The sequence below is a fragment of the Erinaceus europaeus genome, chromosome 7, assembly GCF_950295315.1.
Source record: "Erinaceus europaeus chromosome 7, mEriEur2.1, whole genome shotgun sequence".
Classification (NCBI taxonomy): Eukaryota; Metazoa; Chordata; class Mammalia; order Eulipotyphla; family Erinaceidae; genus Erinaceus; species Erinaceus europaeus.
In genome coordinates, this window is record NC_080168.1 from 20156703 (window position 1) to 20178203 (window position 21501).

Consider the following 21501-nt stretch of genomic DNA (forward strand, 5'->3'; position numbering starts at 1 on the left):
TAATGCTAAATGCCTGACATCACAACATATTTGGCATTAGGTCTAAAATGAGAGTTATGTGCCATTCCCAGGTAAAGCCAAAGTCGCACATCTTTGCTAATGGTTATTAGTATCACTATTTTTTCCTCTTGGTTATCCAAAATAGAAATGCGAACTATTTTAATTTTTGAATCCACATTTGATTCTCCACAAAATCTTATTGTACCAGACCTTTATTTTCTTTCTTTTTATTTTTTTAACCTTTATTTATTCAGTGTATAGCGACAGCCAGAAATTGAGGAGGGGGAGATAGAGAGACACCTGCATCACTGCTTCTCCACTCATGAAGCTTTACCTCTGCAGGTGGGGACCTCGGGCTCCTACTCCAGTCCTTGCTCATTGTGACACGTGTCCTCAACTAGGTGCACCACTACCTGCTCTCCCTTTTTTAATTAATTAATCAGCCAATTAATTAATTAATTAACTAATTTTGCCTCCAGGGTTATCTCTTGAATTTGGTGCCTGCACTACAAATCCACTGCTCCTGGTGGCCATTTTTTCCATTTTATTGGATAGGAAAGAGAAAAATTGAGAGAGGAGGGAGAGAGAAAGACAGCTGCAGACCTACTTCAGCACTCGTGAATCGTCCCCGCAGCAGGTAAGGAACTGGGGGTTAGAACCCGGGTTCTTGTGCTTAGCAATTAACTGGCTGCACCGTAGCCTGGCCCCCAGATCTTCTTTTTAAATTTCACCACTACTGGAAAAGATCTTTCATTACATTTTTCCTGGATTCTTGTTCTTGCTTCCTATCAGGGTGTCTGTTTCTCTGTCTACACTTGCAATCTTCCTTTCCTTTTAGTTTCAGAATTGCCGAAAGCACAAATATGGCCAGGTCACCCTCATTTGCTTTTCCACTGATTAATCCACAGCCTCAATAAAGAACAAGCCCAGTTTTCTTAGCCTGTTTTTTTTCTTTTATCACCTAGAAAATGAGTTTCCTTCCTGCACGCATGTTTCCATCTCCAACGTGATACTCAAATCACATCAGACTGCTTGTCACACTGTGAATACACCGGTCCTTTTTCTCTCCTAGACTGTAATCTCATCCTCTAAATACCTACCCGACTTTTACCCAAGTTATATGCCCTATAAAGTCAGTGTTGCCTTATCCATGAAATCTCCCTTACATCATGTGAGCGAATAATGATAGCTAATAGTAATAGCTAGAAATAGCTACTAGACTTTTAAATGCCAGGGTCTTTACTTAGTTACTGTATGACTAGTAATATTTAATACTTGCAACCCTCTGATAGAAAAGCAGTTTTCTGGGAGTCAGGCGGTAGTGCAGCAGGTTAAGTGCAGGTGGTGTAAGGATCCAGTTCGAGCCCCTGGCTCCCCACCTATAGGGGAGTCGCTTTACAGGCGGTGAAGCAGCTCTTCAGGTGTCTATCTTTTTCTCCCCCTTTCCGTCTTCCCCTCCTCTTTCTGTTTATCTCTGTCCTATCTAACAACAATGACATCAATAACAACAACAATAATAACTACAACAACAGTTTTAGAAAGAGCAAAAATAAAAGCAGTTTTCTGCCTCTTTTTAATTACTTAAATCTAAGAAATCGACTAAGTCTCTCAAGTCACAGTGCTCCTATCTACAATGTTCTTAATTTCATGTTGGCTGCAAGAGTGACTGGGGGCTGGGCAGTGGTGCACCCAGTTGAGTGCACACATTGAAGTGGACAAGGATGCAGGCTCAAACCCCCAGCCCCCACCTGTAGTGGGGAAGGTTCATGAGAGGTGAAGCAGAACAGCAGGTCTTTCTCTCCCCCTATCTTCCTTTCTCCTCTTATGTTTTTTTTCTATCATATATATAAAGACCCATGGAGTAATGGATTGAACATGTAGGCATTGAGCAATGAGTGCACGTCATCACTTAAAAAGTAATTCAGTGGGGGACGGGCGGTGGCGCAGTGGGTTAAGCGCACTTGGTGCAAAGCGCAAGGACTGGCGTAAGAATCCCAGTTCGAGCCCCTGGCTCCCCACCTGCAGGGGAATCGCTTCACAGGCGGTGAAGCAGGTCTGCAGGTGTCTGTCTTTCTCTCCCCCTCTCTGTCTTCCCCTCCTCTCTCCATTTCTCTCTGTCCTATCCAACAACGAACAACATCAACAATGGTAATAATAATAACCACAACGAGGCTATGGCAACAAGGGCAACAAAAGGGGGAAAAATGGCCTCCAGGAGCGGTGGATTTATGGTGCAGGCACCGAGCCCAGCAATAACCCTGGAGGAAAAAAAAAAAAAGTAATACAGTGGGAGTCGGGCGGTAGCGCAGCGGGTTAAGCACAGGTGGCGCCAAGCACAAGGACTTGGTTCAAGCCCCCAGCTTCCCACCTGCAGGGGAGTCGCTTCACAGGAGATGAAAAAGGTCTGCAGGTGTCTTATCTTTCTCTTCCCCTCTCTGTCTTCCCCTCATCTCTCCATTTCTGTCTGTCCTATCCAACAACGATGACATCAATAAAAGCAATAATTACAAAAAAAAAAAAAAGTAACACAGTATCAGACACCCAGAAGGGGCTAAATGGTGAATGAAAATGGTGGATAAATGTCATATCCAAATTCTTCCTTGTTCACCTGCATCTCACATAATTATTTTATTTTGACAGTTTGAAAAACTCAAACTTAATTTTTAAAGTACATATTTTAAAAAGTTCTGGGTGGGGGATGGCTAGGTAGCATACTGATTATACAAAGAGACTTTTATGCTTGAGGCTCCAAAGTCCCAGGTTCAATTCCCCCACAACATTATAAGCCAGAGCTGAGCAGTGCTCTGGTTAAAATATATATATTGAGGTACTCAAAGCCAGTAATGTAATGAAATGTACTGGGATTAATTAGCTTAGAATTTGGGCTTCAAAAAACTATGAGTTCAAGATTTTCGAAAGCTGGAAAGAAACCCATCAAATGATTACTATAACTGAAAGTATCTGGAATATAAGACATATTTTTGAGTCCTTAAAATTAAATGAAATAAATTCCTTTCCATCATTTTTTAAAAACTCATCTGTGAAAGACTTTACACTACTAGCTTATTTTGTTCTTCAAAAGAACATTATGCCCTCCTGGTATGTAAGGTTGATCAGAGGGAATCAGGTATTCTCATTAGACAATACCAGTTGAGACTGTCATCTCAATACAAGCTAGAAACAACTTAAACAGAGAAGTACAGGTGGTATTTATAATCATAATCAGTATAGCATTTGTCTTTGAGAATTATGAAGACATTTTCTTTAAAAGAGTCATAATCCTCAAATAAGCTCTCAAATAATAAGCCTAAAAACACAGCTCTTGTATTTTCTCCTTACTTTTTTCTCTGTATTTATTTATAATTTTTCCACCAAGGTTGTTATTGCTTAGTGCCTGCACGATGAGTTTACTGCTCCCTGTGGTCTTTTTTTGTTAATGTTTTACTTTTTATTAGTGATTTAATATTGATTTATAAGATTGCAAAGGGTATATAATTGTAGTAGGGGTATAAAACCATACAATTCCCACCACTAGAGTTCTGTGTCCCATCCCCTTCATTGGAAACTTCCTTATTGTTTATCCCTCTGGAAGTATGGACCAAAATTCTCTTTGGGGTTTAGAATATGGGAGTTCTGACATCTGTAATTGCTTCTGTGCTGGACATGGGCATTGACAGGCTGATCCATACCCCCAGCCTGTTTCTATTTTTCCACAGTGGGATAAGGCTCTGGAGAAGTGAGTTTCAGGGATTGGTGAGATCTTTTGCCCAAGGAAGTCAGGATGGAATCAGAGTTGCATCTGGAACTTGGTGACTGAAATGCAGTAAGATGGAAAGCAGGATAATAAACAGGAGCCATAAGGTAGGAATAGAGCAGGTGAAAGTAAGAACCCTAGGGTGGGAGGAATCAAGGAAGTCTATTTTAGGAATGTTCCTCGGAGCCTGTGTCTTAGTAATCTTTGCTTGAGCTTGATAGCTAACATGGGCGTGGGCTAGAAATATTGTCTGGGCAATAACTTGGATCCACCTGTATATCAGATTTCAAGCTCCGGGAAAAAAAAATTTAGTATAGCCACAAGGCCCTTTGGAATATAACTAAAATATGCCTACTAGCTAGCTCCAAAATGGAGACCCCCCTGCAACACTTCATCTGCACTATTCCAGCCTTTAGGTCCATGATTGTTCAACAATTTGTTTGGCTTTATATGTTAACTCTCTTTTCAGCCACCAGGTTCCAGATGCTAGCATGATGCCGATCAGACTTCCCTGGACAGAGGACCTCACCAATGTGTCCTGGAGCTCCACTTCCCCAGAGCCCCACCCTACTAGGGAAAGAGAGAGGTAGGCTGGGAGTATGGATCTACCGGTCAACACCCATGTTCAGCAGGGAAGCAATTACAGAAGCCAGACCTTCCACCTTCTGCATCCCACAATGACCTTGGGTTCATACTCCCAGAGGGTTAAAGAATGGGAAAGCCATCAGGGGAGGGGATGGGATACAGAGTTCTGGTGGTGGGAATTGTGTGGAGTTGTACCCGTCTTATCCTATGGTTTTGTCAATGTTTCCTTTTTATAAATAAATAAATAAATATTGTCTGGGAAGATGGTGTCAGAGCTGAGAGTAGAACTAGGAAGCAGGATTAGGGTAGAGAGTTGCTCCTAAACTGGAAACAAAGCACAGCTTGCGGCCCTTTCTCTTTCCTTTTTACTTATTATTTATTTATTTAAAATTTTAGCAAGGAAGAGAAATAAAGGGCAAAGGAGCTGAGAGAAAGAGACACGTCTATAGCACTGCTCCCTGGGCTTGTGAAGCTTCACTGCAGCTGGGGGCTTGAACCAGGTCTGTGCACATAGTGACACATGCACTCTATCTGGTGAGGCACTTCCTGGTCCCTTTCTTTTGCTCTGAGTTCCCTTCCCATGGGACTAGATCAGAAATGGAATGTGAGCACCCTGTCATGGACATAGGATGCAGACAGTTGGGCTCATGGCAAACTAGAAAGCAACAAAGTCTCATCTTTCAGGAAAGTGTTGGCTGAATGGGAGGGAGTATTACATACATGTGAGGACACCATACTGATGCCTTAGTGGTTGGCATTTTTTTTTTTTCTTCCAACACTGCAGAAGATGGTAGCATTTATTTATTTATTTATTTTTTGTTTGTTTGCTTGCTTGTCTGTTTGTTTTGTGTTTTGCCTCCAGGTTATTGCTGGTGCCTGCTCTATAAATCCATTGCTTCTGGCAACCATTTGTTCCATTTTATTGAAATTGAGAGAGGAAGGGGTGATAGAGAGGAAGAGAGCAAAACAGACACCTGTAGACCTGCTTCACCTCTTGTAAAGCGACCCCCTTGCAGGTGGAGAGCCAGGGGCTTGAACTGAGATCCTTGTGTGGGTCCTGTGCTAAGTACTATGTGAGCTTAACTTGGTCTACCATCACCTGACCCCTTGATGACAGCAATTATATTTTTTAGTGTTACTCTCAAAACAGGGTGTTTGTCACAAGAAGGTAAAGGACAGTTTGCTTATTCCCTAAGGAAATCTTACACATATTGCCTGCTGGAGTCAGCACCGGCCCTTGCTCTAGAACTCTCTGATGCCTCTCCGAGGTCAATTGATAGCAAACCTCTTGCCTGTTGCTTGCCGTGCTCATTGTCTAAGAGGGAATATAACACAGAGCTTTGAAAAAGTGATTTTCATAGCATGTAGCCTTTCAACAATAGCAAGCCCAGCACCATGTCAGAGTTCCTAACTGTCAGTTGGCAGGGCTCAAATTCCTGATGTAGACCTAGGAGGAAAAACTGACAAATGTGGAGTTTGGATGGTTCAAACTATGCAAACACCACTTACCCTCCTATTTAGAAAATCTGGGGGCACAGTGGGTTAAGCACATGTGGCTTGAAGTGCAAAGACCTATGTAAGGATCCTGGTTTGAGCCCCCTGCAGGGGAGTTGCTTCAGAGGCAGTGAAGCAGGTCTGCAGGTGTCTCTCTCTCTCCCCCTCTCTGTCTCTGTCCCTCCTCTCTCCATTTCTCTCTGTCCTACCCAACAATGATGGCATCAATAATGACTACAACAACAATAAAACAAGGGTAGCAAAAGGGAAAAAATTTTTTTAAAAATTTAAAAAAGAAAATCTAAGGCAATTGAATATGAACTGTATTACTAGATAACACTAAAAATAACTATTTAAAAATGCTATACTTTTTTAAAGAGGATTATTGCTGTAAGTTGTAGGGGTGAAATAAAGTGATCTATTTGCTTTAAACTCAGTAGATAATAAATCCCGTTGTGGGCCCCTATAGGATTTTTCCCTCATTGTGGATCAATAATGGTAGGGAATGTTCCATTCTTCAAGGGGAGGTTGAACAACATACACTATCACCCAAGAAAGATAGGTCCTGAAATTAGTGCAGCCTGGTATGTTCCTAGCAATAATCACAGAACACAAGTTCAGACCTACAGGGATGCAGAGGTTACACAATATGGGCCCCAGATCGAATCGATGGAGTTTTCAGTTAACAATATGTATATATACTTTTTCCATATTTGGGAGCTACTCTCTTCCCTGATCCAGTTTTCTAGTTCTTTTTCCAACTATGACACCATCTCCCCAGACAATAACCTGAGTCCACCTGCATATTAGAGGCCAGGCTCAGGCAAAAACGAGGAAAGTCCTGGCGCCCTTGGAATACGCCTAAAATAGACCTACTAGCACTTTCCAAAATGGAGACCCCAAATCTTCATGTACAATATTGCCTTCAGGTTCCTGATCATTTAACAATTTGTTCTGCTTTATATCTTTTCATTTCTCCTCCTCCTCCTCCTCCTCCTCCTCCTCCTTCTCCTCCTTCTTCTTCTTTTTTGCCTCCAGGGTTATTGCTGGGGCTTGGTGCCTGCACCACGAACCCACTGCTTCTAGAGGCTATATTTTCCCCTTTTGTTGCCCTTGTTTTATTGTTGTTGTGGTTATTATTGTTGTTTTTGTTGTTGATGTCATTGTTGTTGGATAGGACAGAAAGAAGTGGAAAAAGGAGGGGAAGACAGAGAGGGGGAGAGAAAGATAGACACCTGCAGACCTGCTTCACCGCTTGTGAAACTGCCCCCCTGCTGGTGGGGAACCAAGGGCTCCATCCGGGATCCTTGCGCTTTGCCCCATGTTTGTTTAATCTGTTGCGCTACTGCCTGACCCCCTTCTGCTTTATATCTTAACTCTTTTTCATCCACCAAGTTCCAGATGCTATCATGATGCCAACCTGACTTCCCTGGGCAGATGACCCCACCAATGTGTCCTGGAGCCCCACCTCCCCAGATCCCTGCCCTACTTAGGAAAGAGAGAGACTGGCTGGGAGTATGGATTGACCTGCCAATGCCTGTGTTCAGCAGATAAGTAATTACAGAAGCCAGACCTTCCACCTTCTGCACCCCATAATGATTCCCATAATACTTCCAGAAGGTTAAATAATAGGAAAGCTATCAAGGGAAGGGATTGGATATGGAGCTCTGGGGGTGGGAACTGTGTGGAAATGTACTTCTTTTATCCTATAATCTTGTCAACGTTTCCATTTTATAAATAACAATTTAAAAAACTCATTAGAGAGAAAAGTGTAGATGAAGCATTACGGAAAATCTTGATAACTGTTAACTCTGGGAAATGGGTAAACAGAGGTTCCATGCATGTGTGTGTGTGTGTGTGTGTGTGTGTGTGTGTTTGAAAGTTTTTATAATGAAATTCTTTTGTGGGCCAGGCATACTGGGTTAAACGCACATAGTACAAAGCACAAGGACCTGCACAAGGATTCTGGTTCAAACCCCCAGCTCTCCAACTTCAGGGGGGTTGCTTCATAAGTGGTGAAGCTGGTCTGCAGGTATCTCTGTCTCTCTCCCTCTCTATCATCCCCTCCCCTCTCAATTTCTTTCTGTCCTATGGAAAAAAGAGAGAGAGAGAAAGAAATTCCTGCTTTGCCGTTTAAGACCATGGGCAGATCACTTAAACTCTTTGTGTTTTGGTTTCCTCAGTGGACAAGTGACATAATAAGTCTCTTTCTTATAGGATTGAGTAGGATGTTATGTGTTCAGTGCCCACTCTTGTATTGATCATCAGTATGGATTCAGAGTGGGGAAGGTTTCCCCATTGTTGACACTCACTGCTATTTATTTAAGCTTCCTGCCCAATTCTTAGGGTCAGCCTTGCCTTATATTACAAACAAACAAACAAAAACCACCTGAAAATATATGGATGGAGGGGCACTGGGGTCCTGGTATATGTTTGTGGAAAACAATGTGAGTTGGGGGAGAAAGTCTTGCAGACACTGATTATGGGGTGCTGAAATATTCTATGTGTCAATAATTGCATTGTGAAACGTTAGCCTCCCCTTAATAAAGTAGAAAAATGTACATGTACACAGGCAAATGTGAAAGCTCATGGTTAATTCTAATTGAATATAGTCCTAATGGCGCATGCACTTTTGGATGATAGAAGTCCCTACGGGCTATTAAATAATGAAGATAGGGAGACGGGGAGGAAAGTGGAAGGAAAATATTCCACAAACAATGTTGGCTGGTTAACACACTTTATATTTAACAAAATAATTTTTAATAATATATTCTCTTACACATCAAATATTGTTGCTAGAATCCCCTTTTTACAGTTTAGTGTTTAGTTAGTTTTTTTTCTCACTAGTTTTCAGGCACACCATTTTCCAAAGATTTTAAAAACTGAAATTGTTGTTAACAGGCATTGCTGATGAACAAGATGTTGACCCCTTATTTAAACATAGCTGTAGTTTAAAGCCCAGAACCAAAGGCGGAAGAGAAATAGGACAGAGGTTGACTGTGGCTGCAAAGTCTTCAAATGCAAAAACCAGAAAAAACAAAACAAACAACAACAAAAACCCAAACCCAAAAACAAACAAACAGATGAGACTGGAATGCTGCTGCTCAGTTTGGAAAGAACTTCTCAGTGACCTGCATAGAAGGAAGTTGTAAAATGCGCATCAGTTTCTGAGAAATTCTGTCACAGTATAGGTTCATCTCCTTAAAGGCAGAAAAACATCAGTGCTACAAAGTCTGAAAGGAAACAGCTTGTATTGGAGGGAGAAAAGAATGCAACAACAATAACAAAAAATCCCTCTCTTAAACTGGTAACAGAGACCTGTGAGCAGCCTTCCTTCTGCGATCACTCTGAAGAGAGCGTCCTATCGGATATGCTCTTCTCTTCTAGTAAATTCTTGCCAAGACTTTGACGCAAAATATCTGTACCCTGGCTTCTTAGCTGCACTCCCTTTATGTTTTCCTTAAGAAAAGACATAGTGACACTTCACAGTACCTAGACCACTGTGCTCCGCGGTTCTATTAATGATATTTTCTGGGGTTCGAACCTTACACCTGTCATCGATTATTATTATTAGTTCTTTCCAAGAGTGTGGCTTTTTTGAAGCTGACAACAGGAAACCTCAGGGCAAAGAAAGCTCTATTCTACATCTCTGTCTAGACATAAGCTGAAATGTGAAGTGCTTTTCCTTTGGAATAGAGGAATAAATCATGCAGAATTATTCATGAATGATTCATGACTGTCTATATGATGTATCTGTGGTGGCAGCTGAAAGGCACCAGCCTTGCTGCAAATTGGTGTTCTAAGGGAAGCTACTTGATGTTCTTCCTCATGCTGGTGGTACCGGCATGGCATGGCTATTTGTATTACAACTCGAGCACAGTGTGCCTGAGAAGAGTAACCTGTGAGCATGTTAATTTTGGAAGTGACAACTCTTTTTTTTTTTTGATGATGATAAGAGATGCTTTCAGGTAGAAGAGGCTGGCTGAGAATCTCAAACCAAAACCCAGTGGATAAAACTAAAGAAATGTGTCCTGAGATGTGGCGTAGAAGCCTCACTTACTTGTAGGAAATTGATCTCCCCTTGGGCTTGTGCATGCCTCCAAGGATTCAGAGGGAGAGGGAGAGAGACTCCCCAAAGCTAAGGCTCAGCCAGAACTTGCCTGCTGCATTCCCCCCGAAGAAACCATACTATCTGATTATTCATTGGCTCTCGTGCTCCCTCCTCCTCCCACTGATGACATTTGGCAATATCTAGAGACATTTGGATATTATAACCAGGGTATTGCTATTGTCATTGAGTGGATAGAGGCCAAGAATGCAGTCAAATATTCTAAAAATGCACAGGACAGCTCCCACCAACAATGAGCTCTCTGGCCCAAAATAGCCTCAGTGCTAAAGTGAGATACCTTACTCCAGAAAGTGACACTCCACAGGAGCTATGATCAGACCCAGCTTGGAGCAGGAGCAGAAAAGAATTAAGAAAAATAAGTCAAAAAACAACCTTAAAGTTTCCTCAAGGACCCTATAGATCTGTGCCAGGGTTTTCAAGATGAGAGGGTAGATTAAGCAACGAACTATGCCATGTGGTTTCAGAATTGCTAAGTTTATACTTTAATTGAGTTGGCACCGGATACCCTGTGTGTTTTTATTTTATTTTATTTTTTCCTGTTACTATACTAGCAGCATTGCCAGGGCAGCCTTGAGACTCTTCAAAGGTTCACTTTAGTTGTTCAGTATCTATTATGTACATTTAAAAAAAATGTTCAACAAATGGAATTTTGTTGTGCAAGACTTACTCTACCCTAATTTTGAATTTTAAAACAGCACTTGAGGTGGAAATTGTGTCCTGAATCTAGGTTTTAGACATAGGTTGGAGTTGCCGGTTTTCTAACAGGGCAAACACAGTTCTGAACCATAGACATTGTCTGTGTGCACTTCCTGGCTTGCAGCCAAATCTGAACTCCAAGACCAGAAAGATTCAGATTCACAGTGGGACTACTCACCCTGCTTCTAGTATTGATAGTGCCAGCTGACCAAGTAGGTTTAATTAACAAGCCAAACTCATATTCCATATCAAGAGGCAGTCTGATGACTTAACGCTAAAATTTTGGATAACTGTCTTCCTTCTGTCACTGTTATGGTGTTTTTCACGTTAGTTTTTGATTGGCAGTTTCGAAGTTTTTGCATATGAAGTGTGTAGTTTGTAAGAACCAAGTTGTGAACCCTCACTTAATACACCGAGCACCAGCTCCCTTCCCTTCCCTGCAGTGGGCCCATCTATATGTACCCCTTTCTTCTGAGGTTGTAGGCTTGAGTCATTGAAGGGGAGTGACAGACTGGATGTGTCTCACCCCTGACATCCTTTTACCAAAGCTTGTTTGACATAGCTCAAGACTTTACTCTGCAGACAAATCTGCACCCTTAGACTCTATAAAGATGGAAAAAAAAAGTACCGCTATAAGAGAAAATTGCCATGTAAGATGTACAGAAGAATAAAAAGGAGTAAATTGGTGGGTGGTGATCTGGCAGGCCAATGGTGTCATTGGAGGAGGAGCCTGGAGGAGGTTGTTTCTTTTCCTTATGTTTCAGAAATCCCGTCGTTCAAGTCACCATCAAGCAAAGATAATTACAAAAGCGGTTTTTGTAGCTATATACTGTATACATTTTATATAGCAAGAGAGAAGGGAGAAATTTCCTTTTAGTAAAATATTCACTTTTATCAACCCTTAAAGGTTTTGCTGGTGACCCTGTTGTAGCTGGCAGGAGTTTTTGTTTTGTTTTAAACATGTGCCGTGTAGAAGCCATAGCATCCTCTCCTAAGAACTTGTCACTGGTTGGGAATTTGTTCTACACAATCTGCTTGCCTTGGCATTCACGTTTAGAACACTGAGCAGGCTTCCACCAGTCCCCATTGTGACAGTGACAGATGTTACATTCATCCACTTTCACTTCAATGCCAGCCGGAATTATTGTAGTTCCTGCAAAGCAGTTTGGACCTGGAACATACACATACATTAATTAGTTAATGAAATTGAAGAGATTCCCTGTTGCCCAACTCCCCACTATGCCCTCTCCCACCCCACTCCCACCCCCACCCCCCAAAAAAAAGCTTCTCCAGGAACCATGAATATGCAGTTTTCCTCTTAATAGTTTATTATCAAGGAATTCTTTAGCCCTCTCTTTATAAATGCCAACTTTCAACCCTACTGTCTTTTAAACACCGTTGCTATTTCCTATGTGCAATCATGCATTAAAAGAAGAAAAAAGATCCACTGTTCAAAAAATCTTATTGTTGTCTGAGTACATGTAATTTTCTAATGTAAAGCTCTCTAGGTTAAGCTCTATTTGCACTATATTCTGGGGATAAAGGCAGCTGAAGTGTCTTCTGAAATTTGAGTGGAGTCAAGCATAGTTTGCACTTGATGGCAGTACCCCATGACCCTTGCCCTCACTTTTGGGATGAGTGTGAGACACTCATTGCACTTATTCACTCACCATGTCCACCACATCCCCAAACCCAGTTCCTGGAATCCCCAGCTTGTTTCTTGATAACAATGAATAATTCATGACCAGATGATTTATTCATGTCCCAAACAAGCTTTGTTAGAGGTTCATTTGATTTTTATAAATGGAGCTCCTCTAATCTTCTGGCTATCTATTTTTTTCATTTAAAGAGAATGACCCAAATGGTTGGCTTTTGAAAGTCAGCAGAATTTTATTTTACTTTTTCAAAGTCAGAAATGCTTTACTGAAAATGTCACCTCGCTATAGATGGGAAGTTTTTAAAATTCATAATCTCGCTTTCACTCTTGCCCATGGCTCCTCCATTTCTCTTATTTTCTGGTTTTTTTTCTTCTTCTTTAATAAAGAAATTGTTTAAATGCCACTGTTCAGTGTTGATGATTTTCTCTATTAAGTCTACACAGGATGAAAATTTCTTCTCAGGATTGGCAAAATAGTTCACTTGAATAGTGCATCTGCTATCTATGCATAAACCCCAAGTTTGAGCTTGACCTCCACTGCACTGGAGGAAGTTTTGGTGCTGTACTATATTTGCTCTCTCTCTCTCCCTCTCCCGTTCCCTCTCTCTCCCTCTCTCTTTTACACACACACGCACACACACATGTATAATGAATTATAGCACACTATTCTTTTTTTTTTTTTACCCGAGCACTGCTCAGCTGTGGCTTATGGCAGTGTGGGAGACTGAACCTGGGACTTGAGAGCCTCAGGCATGAAAGTCTCTTTGCATAACCATTATGCTGTACCCCATCCTAGCACACTATTCTTTCATAGAGACAACTTGGCTTAAGCGTCTGATGTCAATATTGATATAGAGGGGCACTAGATGGTATCTGCCAGTGATGAATAGTCCAGTGTTGCTGGCCACTTGCCATAGCAAAGTAACACGATAGCATACATCCACATCAGTGTCAGATTTTGAATTTCTTACTACATGTGCTTGGCCTGGTGTGTCACCACCATGCTCGCCTCCGATTTTGAATCTAACACTTGATAAGAATTTGTTTATTTATTTTTAAAGTTTTATAAGAATTTATAAGACTAAGGGCTGGGTGGTGGTGCACCTGGTTGAGCACACATGTCACAATGCACAAGGATCCGGGTTTGAGCCCCTGGTCCCCACCTGCAGGGGGAAAGCTTTGCAAGTGGTGAAGCAGGGCTGCAGGTGTCTCTCTGTCTCTCTCCCTCTCTGTCTACCCCTTCCCTCTTGATTTTTGGCTGTCTCGATCAAATAAATAAATAAAGATAATAATAAAAAACTTCTTTTAAAGAAAGAATTTATAAGCTTATTTTAACCATCAGGCCAAGCAGTGCTGCACCCAATAGAGCAAACTTTACCATACACAAGGACCTGTGGGGGACAGGAGGGGTGAGGACAGTTTCATGAGCAGTGAAGCAGTGCTGCAGGTGTCTCTCTTTCTTTCCCCCTCTCTGAAATTTCCTCCTTCCTTCTCAATTTCTCTCAGGCAAAAGAAGAAGACACCAAGTCCCTGGGATTACCCCAGTGGCAATAAAAATATTGAAAAAATAAGTAAGTGGAAAATCATGGCTAGTTGATAGTTCTACTTCATAACTAGAATCTTGATTTTATAAAATGCCAAGTGTTATGATAGAAAGTATATCTGTAAAAAAAAAAATGCTCTGGCTTCAACTTGCCAGGGTTTTTGGAGCTCCCAGACTTTGGTTGTACAAGTGTGCTCATGCCTTTCTTCCACTCTGGACAAACACCTGGGGAACTAGCCAGATTAGGAGGGATATCATGGTTCAGTGCTGACAATTAAATAGACAGAAAGACTTGTCTGCTTTCCCCCAGGAGAGTTCTGCTTCTTATGATGCTGTGCTTATAAATTCTTGGCTACTCCAATAGCTGATTATTTAAGGACCACTAGATCCATTCCATAAGACTTAGAAGTTAGGTCATTTGTTTGATACATTAAATGGTTTGTGACTACACCTTCCTGGGAGAAACCCACAGCCATCTTGACTTTGTTCCTGACCAAGAACTGAGAGAATCTTCAAAGAATGTGACTAGCAGGCGTTTTCATAATTAGCGAGCTCTCCCATGACTGTAGTGACAGCCCTCTCACAGCAAAGCCAGTTCTTGCCTGGATAAGGTCTGATCAGAGCCAAACTAGCTCCAGCAATTGAACTATATAAACATTGCCACCTGTTTTCCTGGAGCTACCCCAGAGGGAGGCCAAGTTTCTCTTTCAATTTGTAGCCAAATCTTCTCACCCCAGTTGTATACCTTCTATTTGTTCAAGGGGAAAATATATGAAGTAGTGGATTCAGAGCACAGAAGTCTCTTAATCAGGCAGAATAATAACCAATAAATGTTTTCTCAATCTCCTGAGAGAATTTGTAAATTTGTCAGAAGATATTTAATGCCCTCTCCTCTCTCTCTCTCTTCCTCTCTCTCTCTCTCTCTCTCTCTCTCTCTCTCTCTCTCTTCCTCTCTCTCTTCCTCTCTCTCTCTTCTTCTCTCTCTCTCTTCCTTTCTCTCTCTCTCTCTCTCTCTCTCTCTCTCTCTTCCTCTCTTCCTATCTCTCTCTCTCTCTCTCTCTCTGCCATCAGGGTTATTGCTGGGACTCAGTGCTGGCACTATGAATATGAATCCACCATTCCTGGTGGTCACTTTTTCTTCTTTGTCTTTTTCATTTATCTATTTATTTACTTTTTATTTGATGGCACAGAGATAAATTGAAAGGGAAGGGGAGAAAGAAAGGGAGAGGGGAAAAAGAGACACCTGCAGATCTGCTTCACAGCCCATGAAGTGTCCTCGCTGCAGTTGGGGGGTTGGGGGTTCGAATCCCAGTCCTTGCAAGGGTCCTTGTGCTTACTACTATGTACACTTAATCCTAAGTGCACCACCACCTGGCCCCCTCAACTCTCTCTCTTTGTATTTATGTGTATATTTGTGTTTGCACACACATACTCCCTGTTCACAAGAGTCAGATTCATCTCACACAAAGAGAAATCTTAAATAAAAAGAGATTTCTGAGATCTTTTAATGACATATTTGTACCAGAGTTCTGGTTTTCATATCTGCCCCTTTATGCTTTTATCAGTAGCATAGTATTTTCAGAAAATATTTGGTCAGCCATTGTCCATCGTTTAGAATTTGCTTCACTATCCACTCAGGAAATACTAATTTATTCTGACTTATAGAATTCAAATAAAGATCCTTAGCACACTGCCAAAATGGAAGTCACTGCCTGTACATAATATAGTAACATCTTAATTTTCAGAATGAAAAGTTCTTGCTTGATCATATTACCAGTGACTTTATTAGTACCGTTATGAGAATTTCAGATGAAACTAAGGTAGAACTTAGGTTTGCTGGTAATAGTTAACTTATCTGTTTAGAAATAACTTGTTTAAGGGGCCAGGTGGTGGCACACCTGGTTAAGCATACATATTACAATGCACAAGGACCCAGGTTTGAGCCCCCAGTCCCCACCTGCAGGGGGGAAAGCTTTGCAATTAGTGAAGCAGTGTTACGGATATCTCTCTGTATCTTTCCTTCTCTATCACCCCTTCCCTCTCAATTTCTGGATGTCTCTATCCAGTAAATAAAGATAATTTAAAAAATAATTAAAGATAAAAAGGAAAAATTTAAAAAGATATAATTTGCTTAATTGTGAAACAGAATGGTTGACACTACTTAGAAACCATTCTAGTTTGAATTCTTTCTCTTGAAATGATAGTGGCATTAAATGGAAATTTGTTTTGAGCTTGTGAGAGGCCTTCATGAGTTATTACATAGGGGATCTATTATTCTTTCTATGCTTTTTTTATTTAAGCAAGAGGAATATATATATATATATATATATATATATATATATATATATATATATATATATATATATTTTGGGTCCTGGTTTACATAGAGTTATATGTTCCTAAGAAGAGTGAATTCAGTGGCAAAATCAACCTGTTTTATTACAAATGATTTGGAGAGATTCCAGAGGGGGAGCAGTGAACATATTTAAAGTGAAGGCTGGCAAATAGGACCTCCAAGGAAAGGTTAAAAGGATTGAAATTATTTAATCTAGAATGAGAAGGCAGAGGAATAACTCAATTACTCAGGGAATGAAGGCTTATTATGTAAAAAATATAGTGGCCAACTGTTCCTTCTCTCTGACACACAGAGAAATGTGAAATAGAAATATATCGGTTCTCTGGGAGTGGGGCAGTAGCGCAGCAGGTTAGATGCAGGTGGCGCAAAGTGCAAAGACCAGCATAAGGATCTCGGTTAGAGCCTCCAGCTCCCCACCTGCAGGGGCATCACTTCACAAGCGGTGAAGCAGGTCTGTGGTGTCTGTCTTTCTCTTCCCCTCTCTGTCTTCCCCTCCTCTTTCCATTTCTCTCAGTCCTATCTGACAATGATGAGATCAGTAACAACAACAATAACTACAACAATAAAACAAGGGCAAAAAAAGGGATAAATAAATAAATATTGAAAGAAGATATGTATTGGCTCTCAAGGAATTTGAAGTGTGTGCCTATGCATGCATCTGTGTAAACACACACACACACACTCTTCCTAGATGATCAAGGACTGGGTGTGTCAGTTGCCAACAATGAGGTGAGAACTTTCCCCAAAGCATCAAGACTTTTAAGATAGATGAACACTCATCTATCAGGCATGAGTGAAGTCACCAGTTCCATGAAAATAAGAATTGGATATCTGTCATAGCCTATGTTCCAGGGCAGGCCATGCTTGCTGGCAAATATTAAAAACTCAGTATGGTTGCTTTCCTAAAAAAAAACAGCATGAATTAGTTAGGCATATATTAGCAGCAAAATTCTTTTCTGAACTTATAAATCAGATCCTATAGGTATACCAGGGCTTGCTTTGGTAATATATCAGTAGTTAAAGACATATTTGTTAATTAGTGGAAAAACACAACAATTTCTTGAGGTCTTGCCTCAAGAATCAGCCTCATTGAATTTTTGGAGTAAGCATATACATGCACAGGTTCACTGTTAGGACAGTGACCTCAGAAATAGAAAATAGGTTGGCCAATATCACATGGACAGGAAGTGGCATCAACTCTCTCTGACCCACAGGATTTAAAAAATTATTTATTATTATTATTATTTTGCCACCAGGATTATTGCTGAAGTTCTAAACCTGCATGATTCTACCACTCTTGGTAGGCTTCTCTCTCTCTCTCTCTCTCTCAGCCTCCTTCTTCCTTCATTCCTTCCTTCCTTCCTTCTTCCTTCCTTCCTTCCTTCCTTCCTTCCTTCCTTCCTTTCTGCCTTTCTGTCATTCTCTCCCTTTTTCTCTTCCATCCTCTCTCTCTTTCTTCTTTCTTTCTTTCTTTCTTTCTTTCTTTCTTTCTTTCTTTCTTTCTTTCCTCCTCTCTTTCTGATATAGGGTAAGAGACAAAGAGGGAGAGAGAGAAAGAGGGAGGCACTACAGCACTACCCGTCACTTGTGAAAAAAAAAAAATCACATTTCCCTCCCTGCCCCCAGCAGGAGGTCTCCTATGGAGGCAAGGGGTTGGAACCTAGCTTCTTATGCGTGGTGAACTGTGCACTCCACTACATGAACAAGTCCCCGACACCCTCTGCTCCAAGATGTTTTTGACTGCCTGGGGAAAAGGGAGCATATTGTTAGGATTTTTGGACCAGGATCTTAATCTCTGCTGATCAGAACTTTGAAGTCTGGTTGTTTTTAGTAAAGAAGATGCACACCAAAGGAAGAAAGGGATCTACTGTGTTGTTCCTGATAGAGATGACCGGTAACAATGGAGAGAGCAAGGTCTAGGCCCATCATGTCTGTTTGGGAATCTCAGGACTCCCTGACTAGGGCCCCCTCAGCTCATATTTTAAATTCACTTTTATAGTTTCAAGAGGGAGATAAAAATGGTGAGAAAACAAAGTTCTGCCTCACCATCCACAGAGCTGTGCCTGTGTTTGTGCTTGGTGCATCTATGTGATGCTGGGGATTGATTCCAGGCCTTCATGTGTAGGTTTTCTCAGTCCCTTAGCTTTGTTTTTCCAAAGATATTGATCAGAGTTACTGGTATGATCTTACATATCTCTGTAATCCCCAGAAAACACATTTTATCTAAAAGCTAAAAGGAATTTCCCTGGAGAAGAAGCTTGGGTGGTGAGGCCTTAGTTCTCCTGTGGGCAGTGGTGAGGTCGCACTGGGCCAACTAAAAAGCAGAATGGAAGTGGATTATGATTCTGCAGTTATCTACATGACTTTGGACAGGCGTGTTCACCCAAATACAAGTTGGGGACCCATATGATCTAGTCTCAAAAAGGATTCATATATTTTTTAAAATGCCTGTTAAATCTTTACTGGGAATTGGAGTTAGGAGAGAAGAAAATTAATTTTTTTTTCATGCTTCACCCCTGTTCTCCTCTGAGCACTAATTTTACACTTTTATTAAATTAAAACTGGCTTGCAATGGAGCAGAGCGGAAGTTCAGGGGACTGGGTGCATGACTTGCCAAGCTTGTAGCCCAGGGTTGGAATCTGTCACCACACAGGAGGCACTATGACATGGGAAGAAGCTCCAGTGATATATTTCTGCAGATTTTTACTTTATTTGTGATATTAACTATCATGTTAGTTGGATGAAGAACCTAATACATAAGCAGAAATGCATGTTCTCTAAGGAGGAAACACAGAGTTGTGGAAGGCTGTAACAGAGAACTAAACCAAGGATGGGGATCTGTGGAAAGATTTGGGAGTGTGTGTGCCCAAGGGTAGGGTGTGGGTATGAAGCTAAAAAAAAAAAAGTCAGAGTGGTGAGTGCAGGATGAAATGGCTGGAGAAAACAAGTTTCAGAGGCTCAAAAAACAGCAGTGTACCTGGACTAGTGCCTCAGGCTACCTAAGTGTTGATTGTTAAATATTCAGGATGTTATAATCTTGTAAAGACGTTATTTTGGTAGCTGCAACTTGGCCATAGTATAGTGGAAGCATTTGTAGTATCAACACCAGCCAGAGCTGGACATGGATAGTTTTATCATTCCTTCCCCAATATGAGGTTGTCCAGGCTAAAGATTTCACTTCTGTGATCAGGGAGGTGGCCCAGTGATAAAGCTATAGACCCTCAAGCATGAGGTCCCCAACAGCACATGTGCCAGAGTGACATCTGGTTCTTTCTTTCTCCTTCTATCTTTCTCATAAATAAATTTAAAAAATAATAAAAAAAATTTTGCCTCTTATTTTAAAAGACATAGGAACAGATTGAAATGCATCAAGTTGAGGTACGTGTACATACACTTAGTCATAAAGGAAAGACCTGAAAATATATAGTCACTTATTATACAGGGGGAAATTTCACATGAGGCAGGTGGAGAGAGAGAAAAACCAGAGCAGCACTCTGATATATGAGGAGCTGGTGTTCAAAGTAGAAATCTCAGGGAGGAAAGATGGAATCTTTACTTGATTAGTTATTTCCTCAGTCACATGAAATAAGGACTTTACTTCCATAGAGTGTGTCTATTTTGAGGCTGGACATGGCTGGCTTTTTTTTTTTTTTTGCCATCAGGCTTATTGCTGGAACTAGGCTTCACTACAAATCCATGGCTTTGGGAGGCCATTTTTTTTTCCTTTTATTTATTTACTTTTATTTGATAGGACAGATAGAAATTGAGAGGGAAGAGAAGGGGAGGCTGGGTGGGAGAAAAAAAAAAAAAAGACAGAACCACCTGCAGCCCTACTTCACTGCTTCTACTCCGGAAGCTCCCTTCCTGAGGGCTGAGACTGGGGGCTTAAACCTGGGTCCTTGTGCATGGTAACATGTCCATTCATTCAGCCAGTTGTGCCATCCCCCAGGCCCCAGACATGGCTTGACTTAATGGGATCAAGAACTTGAGACTTCAAACAAAGACAAGAACCTTCATAGTGCCTGGTACTATGCGATGAAAAGGCTTTTTTTTTTTTTTTCCTTTGCTTTGCAGCATTAAAAATCTCTGCTAAAATCCTGGGGTGATGTTAAATTAGCATCAGGAATTAACATGTTGGTTCAAATAAATTGATCACATTATCCCTTTTAGAAAATAAGGCCATAAGGGAAAAGGACCCAGGAAATGTACAATTTGATCTGGGGCAAGGAAAAGGAAAGGACTTGGGGGTGTGAGGCAGGAAATTTCTAAGAGGGGTGCTTAGGTGAAGTCCCTTACAGGACTCAGATCTGTGCAGTCTGACTAAGTACTTGGCTTGTTGGGAAAGTTAAAGTTCCATTTTATCATCTAGTCACAAAAGCTATCATATGGCTGGACATAGAGTTCTGTATTGGGGCACAGAGATCACAGGTTCAATCCCAGGCATCACCAGGCTAAAGGAGTGCTTTAAACACTTTTTAAAAATGAGTAGGTGAATTTATTATTGTTTAAATGTAGTCATAAAAGTCTCAAAAAACAGTTTAAAAAAATACTAGGGAGATCCAGCATAAGAAGTTAGAAACAATACATTAAGAAACAAGAGCCAGACTTCCCTGGACACACGACCCCACGAATGTGTCCTGGACCTCCACTTCCTCAGAGCCCCACCCCACTAGGGAAAGGGAGAGGCAGACTGGGAGTATGGATCAACCAGTCAACGCCCATGTTCAGCGGGGAAGCAATTACAGAAGTCAGACCTTCCACCTTTTTCATCCCACAATGACCTTGGGTCCATACTCCCAGAGGGATAAAGAATAGGAAAGCTATCAGAGGAGGGGATGGGATACAGAGATCGGGTGGTGGGAATTGTGTGGAGCTGTACCCCTCTTATCCTATGGTTTTGTCAATGTCTCCTTTTTAAAATAATAATAAAAAAAAAAGAAACAAAAGCCAAAGTCGTACTGCAGCTCTGACCTTGGGACAACACATCTTGAATGCAGATATTGCAGATTCCCCCATCAATATCACCAAGCCAGGATCCTATATGCTGCTGCATCTACCACTAGCTCAGTTACTTCTTATCAGCCTTGCCAGCATAAGGACGTGTGGACAAACTCTTATTGAAATGACTGGGATGCAATTCAACAGCAGCATTAGGTGTAGCTGAAAACAGAATCTAGTCAAATGCTTGCTCCCTAGTTGCAAGGGAAACTAGAAGATGAATAGGTGGTCCTCATTGCTCCCCCAGAGAAACACTTGGTTCACACACAGAGGATTCCAGAAAACACAA

At 41.2% G+C, this 21501-nt stretch overlaps 1 protein-coding gene and 1 long non-coding RNA gene across 2 annotated transcripts in view; one reads left to right on the forward strand and one right to left on the reverse strand.

The window, feature by feature from the left end:
• LOC132539393 (uncharacterized) overlaps window positions 1-21501 on the forward strand; it is a 299247-nt gene that overhangs the window by 10617 nt on the left and 267129 nt on the right. The gene's annotated exons all lie outside the window — the stretch shown is intronic.
• VWC2L (von Willebrand factor C domain containing 2 like) overlaps window positions 9926-21501 on the reverse strand; it is a 209619-nt gene continuing 198043 nt past the window's right edge. The window contains exon 3 of the mRNA XM_007527942.3: window positions 9926-11829. Within this exon, the coding sequence (XP_007528004.1) occupies window positions 11681-11829 (149 nt within the window). The 3' untranslated portion in view covers window positions 9926-11680. The remainder of the gene's footprint in view (window positions 11830-21501) is intronic.